Here is a 14,481-nt window from a genome sequence, read left to right on the forward strand (position 1 = left end):
CGCTCATGGATTTCACAATGAGGCTAATGGTGACTTTAAAACAGGTCCAGAGTTTAATGGCTGTGATAGGAGAACATTGAGGATGGATCAAACACATTGTAGTTACTACGCAATACTAACCGAATTGACTAGTTTGATGGGGCGGCAGGTAGCCTAGTGGTTAGAGTGTTGTGCCATTAACCAATAGGTTCCTAACTCAGTGACAAGGTAAAAATCTGTCATTCTGCACCTGAACAAGGCTGTTAACCCACTGTTCCCCGGTAGGTTGTCATTGTAAATAAGAATTTGTTCTTAACTGACCTGTCTAGTTATATAAAGGTAAATAAATAATAATAATTGACAGAGTGAAAAGGAAGCCTGTACAGAATAAAAAATATTCCAAAACATGCATCATGTTTGAAACAAGGAACTATAGTAGTACTGCAATAAACATGGCAAAGCAGTTAAGTTTTTGTCCTGAATACAAAGTGTTATTTTTTTAGGCAAAGCAAATATATCAGACACTGGGAGATGAATTCACCTTTCAGCTGGACAATAACACAAAGCCAAATCTACACTGGAGTTGCATACCAAGAAGACAGTGAATCTATATCAAGACCTGAAAATGGTTCTCTAGCAATGATCAACAGCCAATTTGGCAGAGCTTGAAGAATTTTGAAAAGAATAATGGGCAAATGTTGAACAATCCAGGTGTGGAAAGGTCTTAGAGACTTACCCAGACAGACTCACAGCTGTAATCACTGCCAAAGGTGCTTCTACAAAGTATTGACATAGGGGTGTGATTACTTATGTAAATGAGATATTTCTGTATTTCATTTGCAATAAATTAGTAAACATTTCTAAAAACATGTTTTCACTCTGTCATTATGGGGTATTGTGTGTAGATGGGTGAGAAAATACTTCGATTTAATCCATTTTGAATTCATTAAGTGAAGGGGTATGAATACTTTCTGAAGGCACTGTGCAGACCAAAACCAACTGCCTTTTTAAACAAGCTTAGTGAAGGTTATGACAATGCAGTTTATGCAGACCGATCTGTTATCTTCCAGCTTTGGTGTTGATTATACAGATGAATATTGTCCTTTAAGGCTTTTAAAAATTTGTGTAACATTATTTATATTGATTAATTCACATTCTCAGTTATTGTATGGTAGTGAACAGGCTATATGTAACAATGCATTAGTCAATATAAATGTGCAATGTACTGTAGTGGTATTTACACTAGTCAAGTCAGTGAATAACTGTTATTAGTGATTTGAAACAGAAACTAATTCCACTATTTAAATATTTTTGAAAACAACTGCTAACAAGCCTCACAAACACATTATTTTATCCTTGTGGGGAACTAACATTTACTTACATTCAAAATCATATTTTCCCTAACCCAAACCATAACCCTAACTCTTACCCCTAACACTAACCCAAACCTAACTCCTAACCCTAATTGTAACCCTAAAACTAAGCTTAAAATAGCCTTTGTATTCATGGGGAATTAGGATATGTCCCCACAAGGATAGAATAATGAACACACACACACACACACACACACACACACACACACACACACACACACACACACACACACACACACACACACACACACACACACACACACACACACACACACACACACACACACACACACACACACACACACACACACACACACACACACACACACACACACACACGTCTCCTCCATGAACTGAATGTTATGCAGGCTCCAGGTTTAGGGCCTCTCCGGTAGCTTCAGGGCTCTTGTCAGCATTTTTCTCAAGGAAGTCGACCCATCAATCTTCTGCCATAATCAGAAGTGATGAGAAACAGTAGAACACCCAGAACAGTGATGATAATGACGATATGGGACCTGACGATACATATTGTGACGGCTTTGGTCTCACTGAGAAAATAAAGAGAAGTTAGTTTTGCACAAACGTTAAAGTATCAAGCCCCATATGGAATTTATACACTGAGTGTACAACACATTAGGAACCCCTTCCGAATATTGAGTTGCATCCCCTTTTGCCCTCATAACAGCCTCAATTCATCGGGGCATGGATCCTACAAGGTGTCGAAAGCGTTCCACAGGGATGCTGACCCATCTTGGCTCCAATGCTTCCCACAGTTGTGTCAAGGTGGCTGGATGTCCTTTGGGTGGTGGACCATTCTTGATTCTCACGGGAAACATTTGAGCGTGAAACACCCTGCAGCGTTGCAGTTCTTGACACACTCAAACCAGTGCTCCTGGCACCTACTACCTCGTTCAAATGCACTTAAATCTTTTGTCTTGCTCATTTACCCTCTGAATGGTACACATACACTATCCATGTCTCATTAATCTCAAGGCTGAATAAATAAAAATCCTTCTTAACCTGTCTCCTAACCCTTCATCTACACTGATTGAAGTGGATTCAACAAGTGACATCAACAAGGGATCATAGCTTTCACCTGGATTCACCTGGTCAGTCTGTCATGGAAAGAGCAGGTGTTCCTAATGTTTTGTACACTCAGTGTACAGTTGAAGTCAGAAGTTTACATACATTTAGGATGGAGTCATTAAAAGTTGTTTTTTAACCACTCCATAAATGTCTTGTTAACAAACTGCCATAAAAAAGCCAGACTACGGTTTGCAACTGCACATGGGGACAATGATCGTACTTTGGGAGGCTAAGGTGTATGTAAACTTCTGACTTCAACTGTATATGAATACTGTATTATCACATTTATTTTGAATTACTGGACCTTTTCCTGGTCATATCACATGAACCCATTTAACCCACGTAACACTGGTCACTGTATATTAACGTTGTACTCACATGAAACATTCAATGAGCCTTTTCCGTTTCCACAGTCTGTGTTAATGGTAAAAGTGTAGTTTCCCTCATCAGCTTCGGTAACATTTTTCATCTCAAAAAAGTAGCTTTTGTTTGTTATTGTAATTTTACAATCTTTTGTACAATCCTTTGTATAATCACAAATTTGTATTGGAGTTTTTGATTTATGCTTCCAGAAATACTGTAGAGTTTTACATCCCTTCTTCTTCTGATCTGCATCACAGTAATCCACTCTACATGTCAGGTTGTGGTTCTGTCCTGCTACAACCGATTGATTTTCACACGTTACATTAACCCCTGGGAAACAAACAGGGACATGAATGAATGAACAAGCAACATAATATCTGATATCAATGAATGAAAGGATATCAATGGTTAATATTGGGTATCAAACTATATCAAGGAATGAACATGCAACATAATATCATAGCATTGTTCCAGTACAATTTTACATTATGATAAACGTGTTCATATACTGTATATACAATGACAAACGTGTGCATTCACATTCATATGTACATTATCATTCAGTGGTGTCCTGAAATGATTAACACCCTTCATAAAGATGAGCAATAATGACTGTACACTCCTAGAAGTAAAGCTGCCTGGAAAAACCTTTTGGTTTGCCACACCAGCGGAACCTTTGCAGGTCCTGGAGTAACCCTTCTGAAAAGGGTCTCAGAAGAACCTCTGTGTAAAAGTTCAAACTGGAAACTTTTTGTAAGGTGAGGGGTTAAATGTTGAACCTTTTAATTAATATATTGTAGAGGTGACAGACTGTCAGATTAGAGGCGTGGCTTATTGGAGACGTGGCTTTTAGCTAGTTCTTTATGGCCACCCGTTAGCGTAAATGTCATTCCGGTTCATAATTTTCATAATATTGAGTGGTGATGGACATTACGTCTCTTTTCAGTGAGCAGGCTCTTTTGGCTCCCAAACGGCTCTTAACAAAAAATATGTTTTGTATTTTTTCAAGTCAAACAGTTTGCGATCGTTTGACTATGATCTGTTTTAAACTAATTCTAATTAAGTTATTAAATGAAACCATACTCTACCTTAACCACAATGTATTTAAAAATGCATTGGTTTGTTATGAAAAAGAATGCTATTAAACACGTGCATTTAAAATATAACTTTTTAAATGTATATTAAATAAGTGCATATAAATCTAATCATTCAAAATGAATACAATCTGAGCAGCATAATAGAATATTGCACCATATCAAAGAAAAATAATGAACAATGTGGAAAACTGCAGCATCCCACTTAAAACATTAAACTGGTCCCTCTTTTCTCTCTCTTATTTATTGCCATGTTATAACCAGCAGCACACAGTGACGCTGACCATATTTAGCTTTTATGAGAGATTTGCATTCAGAAATGAAAGCTGCCTCACTTTCGAGGGGCTGATGCAGTTTCTTCTCTCAGTAATTACTTGTCCCTATTTTCGAGAAGACCCTCTCAGTGGGAACGTATGTGGCTACTATGCAGAATCTCTCTGTCATGACTTTAGTAAGCCGTGGGTAGACAGAGGGCTTGTTATTCCACCAACTCAGAGGATCTGCAGATCTTTGGAGAGGCTCCTCCAAATAGGATCGGACCTCCATTAAGGCATCTGCTGAGGGATTCCTTTGTGCTGCATCCCCAGTTGCTCTCTCGTCAAACAGCATCCAAAAGCAGACGTTTGTGGCACTACTGCTGGTGCTTCTGCTCCATCTGATCCCTCTTCTTCCTGTTGCCCTGGTGCCTGAGCCAGCTCTGCTGGGACTGTCCCTCCCTGCTGCTGAGGTTATTCTTTGAAGAGCCTCATCAATCGCTGTGACATCACTGAAGGCTAACGTCTTAAACCTGGGGTCAAGTGCAGCAATTTCTGATAGCACGTGATTATTTTCCATTCTGTGGAACTTTCTGTCCGTTGATGAACATAGGGTCTCCATCAACTCTGTCACATGTCCTGTGGTTACATTTGCTTTTCTCTGGCGGCTGGGTGTGATTCGCTGCAGACCCTTACACAGGAGTATCATTTTTGAGGCTGTCACATAGCTGAAAAGAGAGAACAGTAACTTATTAGTTTAGGTTCATGTTTTGTCTACTGATACTACATTCTCATCTACTGCTCATATACACATGTAATACTGGATTAATAATGATGTGGTAATAACCGCTTACTGTACCTCTCTCCTGATCTCCACAGTGATCTGCTCAAAAGGTTCCAGGACTCTGCACACCTCTTTCCTCCACACCCCATTCCTCTTGGGTCAGAGCATCAACAGGTGCATTGACAATGGCCAGGGTAGAGATGATGGCATCCTTTGACTCAAGAAACCACTTCCACATATAAAATGTTGATATCCACCTTGTAGTACAGTCTTGTTTATGCCTCAGCTCGGGCTTCCCCATCTGGCGTTGTGTAAACTTTAGTTTTTCAGCACCTACTGTGCTCCTGTGGAAGTATTCCACAGCTGCTTTCACTTTGTCCACAGTGGGCTTCATCCCCTTCAGAGCATCTCTTACAATCAGGTTGATTTTGTGGGCAAGACATGGATAATGGGTCCATTTAAAAATGTTCATAGCTTTGGTTATGTTAGCTGCATTGTCGCTAACACAACAGACCACTTTTCCATCTACTTGCCATTCTCTGGCCACTCTCAACAGTTCCTCTGCCAAGTTCTCTGAGGTGTGAATGTCGCTGAACTCAAAGCAGTCTAGAAGACAGCTAGACATCGAAAAATCTTCAATGAAGTGACATGTAACCGACATGTAAGAAGTGGTTACCCTTGATGTCCAGCAGTCAGTGGTAAGGCAAACTGCAGTAGCTTTTTGGACTCTTTCCCTCACTGAAGCCTGTGTGCTCTCGTACAGTTGTGGAATAAGGGATTTTGAAAGGGTTTTCCTGCTTGGAATTGTGTACATTGAATTTAGACTATTGCTATAATTTCTAAAACCTCTGTCCTCCACGATCGAAAACGTCTGGAAATCGATAGCAATCATTTTAGCCAATGCACTGTCAATTTGGCCTTGTTTTGGTACAGACATAGATTTTGGCATAAACTGGTCCATAGGAGACTGCGTTGCTGTGGGTCGTTGAGTAGGCCTACTTGGCTGAGTGGATTTAACTCCACGTGTGGAGGTGCTGGCTCCAACACTATCACCAGCAGGCCCACTAGTTTCTCGTAGCTCCACTACAGCTAGCCTCACAGTTGGGTGCACAGTTCGCATATGCCTGTGTAGGTTGTGCGTAGAACAGGCTTTAGATGAGATTTTGTTTTGGCAAATTCTACACTGTGCTCTAACATTGTCTACATTATTAAAATGCTACTGTGCTTCCGACTCATTTTCCAGCTGTTGTTTTCACAGCTGTCCTTCCTCTCTCTCCTCGGCTGCTAAGTGTGTGACTGTGAGTGAGTTGGCTCGGCCCTCCCTCGCGCATCTTTGGTTCATTGGCTGACACTGCATTGACAGGAACAACAGGTGAGGCTGTTAGTCTGAGCAGACAGTCAGAACGAATGTGTGGGCGCTTGAGCATTTAGGCCTATATTATTATTTTTAAATTATTTTTATTAGTTAAATCTATTCATTTAAATATTTTCATTATTCATATCTTAATTAAAAAAATATTTTTATAAATAGATTCAACTCTTCTGATATGCGAGCCGGCTCCCACCGTTCACCTACAAGAGCCGGCTCTTAGAGCCACACATGGATTGTGCAACATTTCCCCATTATTCTTTTCAAAATCTTCAAGCTCGGCCAAATTGATCATTGCTAGACAACCATTTTTAGGGCTTGCCATAGATGTTCAGGTAGATTTAAGTCAAAACTGTAACTCGGCCACTCAGGAACATTTACTGTCAAGTGTAGATTTGGCCTTGTGCTATTGCCGTGTAGTGGCTCAGCATTCTTACTGGAACTACATAAGGCAGTGCTCTGAGAGTCGAATCGACGGGACTACTGCGCCGGCCTTCTCCGTGGTGAATGCGCAAATTAAGTTGAGCATCAGCAGACTCTCATAACCTGGGTTTGGGGTAACGCATAGGGGTATTTGGCCTCTGTGAGGACACTCAAATCATTACGTTCAGTGGTGTAACAGGGACACAATCAAGAGTTATGCAATTACTATCCATGCCGTTTACAGTAGGGTCAGCAGCAATACTGGACTCATTCTTTATGGTGTCTGGGATAGAACCGATTTTGGGTTTGGATAGTCTGTGTGAAATGCCAGGGGAATGGATTCTAAAAGGTAACAAGTTAAAGCTGGCAAGAGCAAACAAGCAAACTCGCAAGCTCAGAAAAATAAACTGGGTGTTTTCAATTTTGTGAGACACTTTATTCCATCTCATTGTGTAGAGCTTTACAGAATTGACAAAGGGGAGGAGGGTTATCACGAGAGGATAAAGTGGAGTCAAGAGGGTGAGGAAGTGTTTGTAGAGTTAAAGAAAGGTTGTGTTAAAAACAATTCTATTTACAGTGCATTCAGAAACTATTCAGATCCCCTGACTTTCACCACGTTTTGTTACGTTACAGCCTTATTTAAAAATGGATTAAATAGTTTTTCCCCTCATCAATCTACACACAATATTGCTTTATGCTTTATGCCTCTCTCTAATGTCAATATGCCTTGCATACTTTGTTTGAGCTAGCTCTCATTGTTTTATTTTACTGCAGAGCCCCTAGTCCCGCTCAATATGCCTCAAATAGCTCCTTTGTCCCACACCCCACACATGCGGAGACCGCACATAACTTAACTGGCACCTTGTCTGTACATTATGCCCTGAATCTATCCTACCTCGCCCAGAAATCTGCTCCTTTTATTCTCTGTTTTCAATGCACCAGACGACCAGTTCTAATAGCCTTTAGCCCTACCCTCATCCTACTCCTCCTCTGTTCCTCTGGTGATGTAGAGGTTAACCCAGGCCCCGTGTGTCCCCAGGTGCTCTCATTTGTTGACTTCTGCAACCGTAAAAGCCTTGGGTTCATGCATGTTAACATCAGAAGCCTCCTCCCTAAGTTTGCATTATTCACTGCTTTAGCACACTCCGCCAACCCTGATGTCCTAGCCGTGTCTTAATCCTGGCTTAGGAAGGCCACCAACAATTCTGAAATTTCCATCCCCAATTACAACATTTTCCGTCAAGACAGAACTGCTAAAGGGGGCGGAGTTGCAATCTACTGTAGAGATATCCTGGAGAGTTCTGTCATACTATCCAGGTCTGTGCCCAAACAGTTCGAGCTTCTACTTTAAAAAATCCATCTCGCCAGAAATAAGACCCTCACTGTTACCGCTTGTTATAGACCCCCCTCAGCCCCCAGCTGTGCTCTGGACACCATATGTGAATTAATCGCCCCCCATTTATCTTCAGAGTTCGTACTGTTAGGTGACCAAAACTGGGATATGCTTAACACCCCGGCCGTCCTACAATCTAAGCTAGATGCAGTCAATCTCACCCAAATTATCAAGGAACCTACCAGGTACAACCCCAAATCCGTAAACATGGGCACCCTCATACATATCATCCTGACCAACTTGCCCTCCAAATACACCTCTGCTGTTTTCAACCAAGATCTCAGCGATCACTGCCTCATTGCCTGCGTCCGTTATGGGTCCGCGGTCAAACGACCACACCTCGTCAGTGTCAAACACTTCTTCGAGCAGGCCTTTCTAATCGACCTGGCCCAGGTATCCTTGAAGGATATTGACCTCCTCCCATCAGTAGAGGATGCTTGGTTGTTCTTTAAAAGTGCTTTCCTCACCATTTTAAATAAGCATGCCCCATTCAATTTTTTTTAAACAAAGAACAGATATAGCCCTTGGTTCACTCCAGAATTGACTGCCCTTGACCAGCACAAAAACATCCTGTGGCGTATTGCACTAGCATCGAATAGGCCCCGCGATATGCAACTTTTAAGGGAAGTCAGGAACCAATATGCACAGTCAGTTAGGAAAGCAAAGGCTAGCTTTTTCAAACAGAAATTTGCATCCTGCAGCACTAATTCCAAAATGTTTTGGGACACTGTAAAGTCCATGGAGAATAAGAGCACCTCCTCCCAGCTGCCCACTGCACTGAGGCTAGGAAACACTGTCACCACCGATAAATCCACGAAAATCAAGAATTTCAATAAGCATTTCTCTGCGGCAGGCCATGCTTTCCACCTGGCTACCCCAACCACGACCAACAGCTCCACATCCCCCACAGCAACTGGCCCAAGCACCCCCCCACTTCTCCTTCACCCAAATCCAGACAGCTGATGTTCTGATAGAGCTGCAAATCTGGATCCCTACAAATCAGCTGAGCTAGACAATCTGGACCCTCTCTTTCTAAAATTATCCGTCGCCATTGTTGCAACCCATAATACTAGTCTGTTCAACCTCTCTTTCATATCGTTTGAGATTCCTATAGATTGGAAAGCGGCCGCGGTCATCCCCCTCTTCAAAGGGGGAGACACTCTAGATCCAAACTGTTACAGACCTATATCCATCCTGCCCTTCCTTTCTAAAGTCGTCAAAAGCCAAGTGAACAAACAGATCACTGACCATTTCGAATCCCACCGTACCTTCTCCGCTATGCAATCCGGTTTCCGAGCTGGTCACGGGTGCACTTCAGCCACGCTCAAGGTCCAAAACGATATCATAACCACCATTGATAAAAGACAGTACTGTGCAGCCATCTTCATCAACCTGGCCAAGGCTTTCGACTCTGTCAATCACCTTATTCTTTTCGGAAGACTCAACAGTCTTGGTTTCTCTAATGACTACCTCGCCTGGTTCACTAACTACTTCTCAGATAGAGTTCAGTGTATCAAATCGGAGGGCCTGTTGTCCGGACCTCTGGCAGTCTCTATGGGGGTGTCACAGGGTTCAATTCTAGGGCCGACTCTTTTCTCTGTATATATCAATGATGTCGCTCTTGCTGCGGGTGATTCTTTGATCCACCTCTACGCAGACGACACCATTCTGTATACTTCTGGCCCTTCTTTGGACACTGTGCTAACTAACCTCCAAACGAGCTTCAATGCCATACAACACTTCTTCCGTGGCCTCCAACTGCTCTTAAATGCTAGTAAAACGAAATGCATGCTCTTTAACCAATAGCTGCCCGCACCCGCCCGCCCGACTAGCATCACTACTCTGGATGGTTCTGACTTGTGGATGTGGACAACTATAAATACCTAGGTGTCTGACTAGACTGTAAACTCTCCTTCCTGACTCATATTAAACATCTCCAATCCAAAATGTAATCTATAATCGGCTTCCTATTTCGCAACAAAGCCTCCTTCACTCTTGCTGCCAAACATACCCTCATAAAACTGACTATCCTACCGATCCTTGACTTCGGCGATGTCATTTACAAAATATCCTCCAACACTCTACTCAGCAAATCGGATGCAGTCTACCACAGTGCCATCCGTTTTGTCACCAAAGCCCCATATACTACCTACATCTGCAACCTGTATGCTCTCATTGGCTGGTCCTCGCTACATATTCATTGCCAAACCCACTGGCTCCAGGTCATCTATAAGTCTTTGCTAGGCAAAGCTCTGCCTTATCTCAGCTCACTGGTCACCATAGCAACACCCACTCGTAGCACACTTTCACTGGTCACCCCCAAAGCCAACACCTCCTTTGGCCGCCGTTCCTTATAGTTCTCTGCTGCCAATGACTGGAACGAATTGCAAAAATCACTGAAGTTGGAGACTTATTTCTCCCTCACTAACTTTAAGCATCAGCTGTCAGAGCAGCTTACCGATCGCTGCAGCTGTACACAGCCCATCTGTAAATAGCCCATCCAACCAACTACCTACCTCATCCCATATTTGTTTTTGTTTTTTTCTGCTCTTTTGCACACCAGTATTTTCTACTTGCACATCCTTATCTGCACATCTATCACTACAATGTTAATTGCTAAATTGTAATTTCTTTGCCACTTTGGCCTATTTATTGCCTTACCTCCTTACTTCATTTGCACACACTGGAAACAGATTATTCTATTGTGTTATTGACTGTACGTTTGTGTAACTCTGTTGTTGTTTCTGTCGCACTGCTTTGCTTTATCTTGGCCAGGCCGCAGTTGTAAATGAGAACTTGTTCTCAACTGGCCTACCTGGTTAAATAAAGGTGAAATAAAAAATCTATAAAAAAAGTTTCCAAATCATGTCCAATGAATAGAATTTATCACAGGTGGACTACAATCAAGTTGTAGAAACATCTCAAGGATGATCAATGGAAACAGGATGCACCTGAGCTTAATTTCAAGTCTCATAGCAAAGGGTCTGGGTACTTATGTAAATAAGGTATTTCTGATATTATATTTAAAACAGTTTTTGCTTTGTCATTATGGGGTATTGTATATAGATTTATTATTTGTATTTATTTAAGTCATTTTAGAATAAGGTTGTAACGTAACATAATGTGGAAAAGGGGAAGGGGTCTGAATACTTTCCGAATGCACTGTAGCTTAGTAACCCCCCCTTATTCAATGCACAAAAATGTAAGAGGGAAATTCTACCCCAATGCATATGCTGAGTGATGGAGTGTGCCCCTGGCTAGCCATAATAAAATATAATAATAGAAAATCATGACATCTGGTTTGCTTAAATAGGGAATGTGAAATGATTTAAACTTTTACTTTTTATACTTAAGTATAATTTAAACCAAATACTTTTAATCAAGTAGTATTTTACTGGGTGACATTCACTTTTACTTCAGTCATTTTCTATTCAAAGGCATCTTTACTTGTATGACAATTGGCTACTCAAAGATCCTACCCTCAAGACATGCTAACCCCTCACCAGTACCAATAACAGGGGAGGTTAGCATGTCTTGGGGGTATGTTCTTTGACCCTCTATAACTTTCTCACTCATAACAACCATAATAATGTATGAAGTGTGCAGTTTACCTTGTCTTCCTGACTGGACGTTAGAAGTGACCAAACCGAGACTCAGAAACAGCAGAAGCATTTTGCCATGTGTCCTAAAGCACAAAGAACAAATACCACAAAACATGAATAGCTTATACATGAACGTACATTAACCTACATCAGATTGGACATAGGCCTAGTGCTTGAATCATACAGTCTATGTCTTGAAGGGACTGGAATTAACCACAGCCCTGATCTGTAGTCATGGCAACAGTGGAGTTGTAGTGATATTTAAGAACAGGTCAGGATAAATTCTGGGTGAATCTGAATAGTTTTAAAGTCCCACTCAAGGAGTTTGTTTTTATTTTCCAGTTGAAAGACAATATCCCAAGTATAAATACAGTAATGTACACACACTTAAGCTGTAAAATCGACATTGAGCAAAATAGAGCTTTTTAGACTTAACTGCGAAAGTCAATGAGTTAAAAAAATACTTTGGCGTTGTAAAATGGGGTCTGATTTGCAACCTGGGGCTCACCTGCCCCGAAACTCTTCCCCCTGCATGCAATCTGCAAGCCTGAACTTTTCCACACTACACCAAAATAATTTTCACATTAATGCATTTTCCTCTCTCCACAGCCTTAGTAGGCCTGCCAAAGAAACACCCAGAGTTCAGCTGAATTCACCATCTAACACAGACTGTCATTAGCGCTGAGGAAAACAAAAATAACATTCTGAGATTGAGACCCTGAGAGTAATCATGAGATGTCCGTCGAGGTGACGTGACTAACAAATCCTGACACGCGTGTCTTAAGGGCAGACACACACACACACAATAATCTAAGTAGATAAATTACTGTATTTACAAGCTTACAGCCTCCGAATGTTCTGCCATCAAATAAAGTTGTATAGTGCAGTGTCCCAGAAAATAACTGTGGGAAAAGATTCAGTGAACACAGTGGATACTCCCTTTCACGACCTCTAACCTACTTGTGGAGAAGGCATGCAACACATTCTCTCTCTCTCTCTGTTCTGGACAGATTCCCCACAGTCCTAATATGGGCACTGAGGGAGGACAAAACTACAGTAATTTCACTTTCACCAAGGGTTTTCCCCCTGGACTTTTTCTTAGGCTGCGCTAGATTTTACAAACAGGAAAGAACCCCAGACTAAAGTGGAGTTTCCAGAGGTGAAAGAGCCCCAGACTACACTGCTAAAATGCAATGTTTACATCACTTTACTTTTGTCAGAGCAGAGGTGTTTGATTTGATGTGGATGATTTTCCATACATTTTCTCAATTCTAGGATCTAGATTCTATAGCATTACGCTTCGAACACACCGACTGCGTCATTGCATCACTGCTGCATAACATTTTGCGCAGCTAGGCAACTATACTGATGCATGTACCTTTTGCAAATGGTCGCATGCGGTTGGACACATGGAGGAGAGAATCATTTTCGCAGTATCCTCAAAACCGTGTCTTTTTGACACAACTGCTGACAGCTACAGGGACATAAACGCAAAAAATGCTGCTTGGAGACAAGTGTCCACGATAGTAGGATTGCCAGGTCAGTTTAGTAGTGAGCTTGTGCTAGATGTGGCTAGTTAGCGTTAGCTAGCTAGCTAACCTAGCCAATGAGGTGTGTGTGAAAGAAATAGTCATACCACCTTCCACGTTGGTCTCATTGTTGAAAGAGCCTACTCTGCCTATCTTGACTATTTATTATTGCATTTCGCTCCAAAACTGCATATTGGGGGGAAATTATATTATAGGCTTTCACAATTAATTTGAGGATGTCATCGAATAAATAATATACTTGGCAAATAAATAAATAAAAAATGTAAAGAAATTATGCAATCAAACTGTTTTTATGTAATCCCAAATTTTTACTGAATGTGTGCAAAAAAAAAGAACTACATTCATATTTTGCTACTTTCTGTCAAGTCCACTCATACAATTTGATGCACACGTTCGATCAGAACGCACTGCAACTGCCTCTGCAACGCAATGCTGCAAGGCAAATGCAGCGTTCCATTGGAAATGAATGTACTTCTGGTGTATCGAAACGCAATGACACAGTCTGTGTGTTCGAAGCGTTAGAGAGAGAGCGAGATATTCCCCGTCTGATTTCAGAATTAATTCAAATTGTATTAATGCTCAACATGTGACAATGACACCATAAGTAAACTTTAAAAAAAAATGGCATTCTGCAATTGGTACCTCTGTTATTGGCCTTGTAAATTATTGAAATCTACCCAATATTTCTTGAAGAATATAACTTATAGATGCCGCATGAGCGTAGTTCAACTGTCACACCCCATCAGAACTCCAAATATAAGGTTGTTTTATTTGTTAACAAAGCACACGTAAGAATCTCTATATCAAAACATGGTTAAAACTATAATTGTTATATTATGAGTGGTTCAATTTCTCCATCCCCATTCCTCATCTGTTTACCAAATCAGTGGCGGCTTTGTTATTGTCCGAACTGCAAATTACCCCTTTTATATAACAAGTTGGTCTTCCTTGTTTGAACATGAACGAAACACAACACAACTTAAACGTGTTTTGTATCGCTTTGAAGAGCTAGCTACACTAAATAGCCTGAATCAGGAGTTGTGGCCTGTACAGGTATAACTCATGGCCCTGATTATACACTCACCAGATAGTTTATTAGGTACACCCATCTAGTACCGGATGGGACACCCCTTTGTCTACAGAACAGCTTGAAATCTTTGGGGCATGGATTCTTCAAGTCAAAAACGTTCCTCATGGATGTTGGTTCATGA

The 14,481-nt window shown here is 41.3% G+C and overlaps 1 protein-coding gene across 1 annotated transcript; it reads right to left on the bottom strand.

The window, feature by feature from the left end:
- Positions 1-3,138: 3,138 nt before the first annotated feature.
- Positions 3,139-11,723, bottom strand: LOC129818187 (zinc finger BED domain-containing protein 4-like). The gene is made up of 2 exons (XM_055873919.1): positions 5,009-11,723; positions 3,139-4,877 (listed from the first exon to the last, which is right to left on the bottom strand). The coding sequence occupies exon 1, from the start codon at positions 6,051-6,053 to the stop codon at positions 5,037-5,039; it is 1,017 nt and encodes a 338-aa protein (XP_055729894.1). The 5' UTR covers positions 6,054-11,723; the 3' UTR covers positions 3,139-4,877; positions 5,009-5,036.
- Between the last annotated feature and the right edge of the window lie 2,758 nt (positions 11,724-14,481).

This window comes from Salvelinus fontinalis, chromosome 1, assembly GCF_029448725.1.
Source record: "Salvelinus fontinalis isolate EN_2023a chromosome 1, ASM2944872v1, whole genome shotgun sequence".
Taxonomy (NCBI): Eukaryota; Metazoa; Chordata; class Actinopteri; order Salmoniformes; family Salmonidae; genus Salvelinus; species Salvelinus fontinalis.

Excerpts from the sequence above, each read along its gene's own strand:
- LOC129818187 (XM_055873919.1), bottom strand. The coding sequence starts at position 6,053 with ATGCGAACTGTGCACCCAACTGTGAGGCTAGCTGTAGTGGAGCTACGA.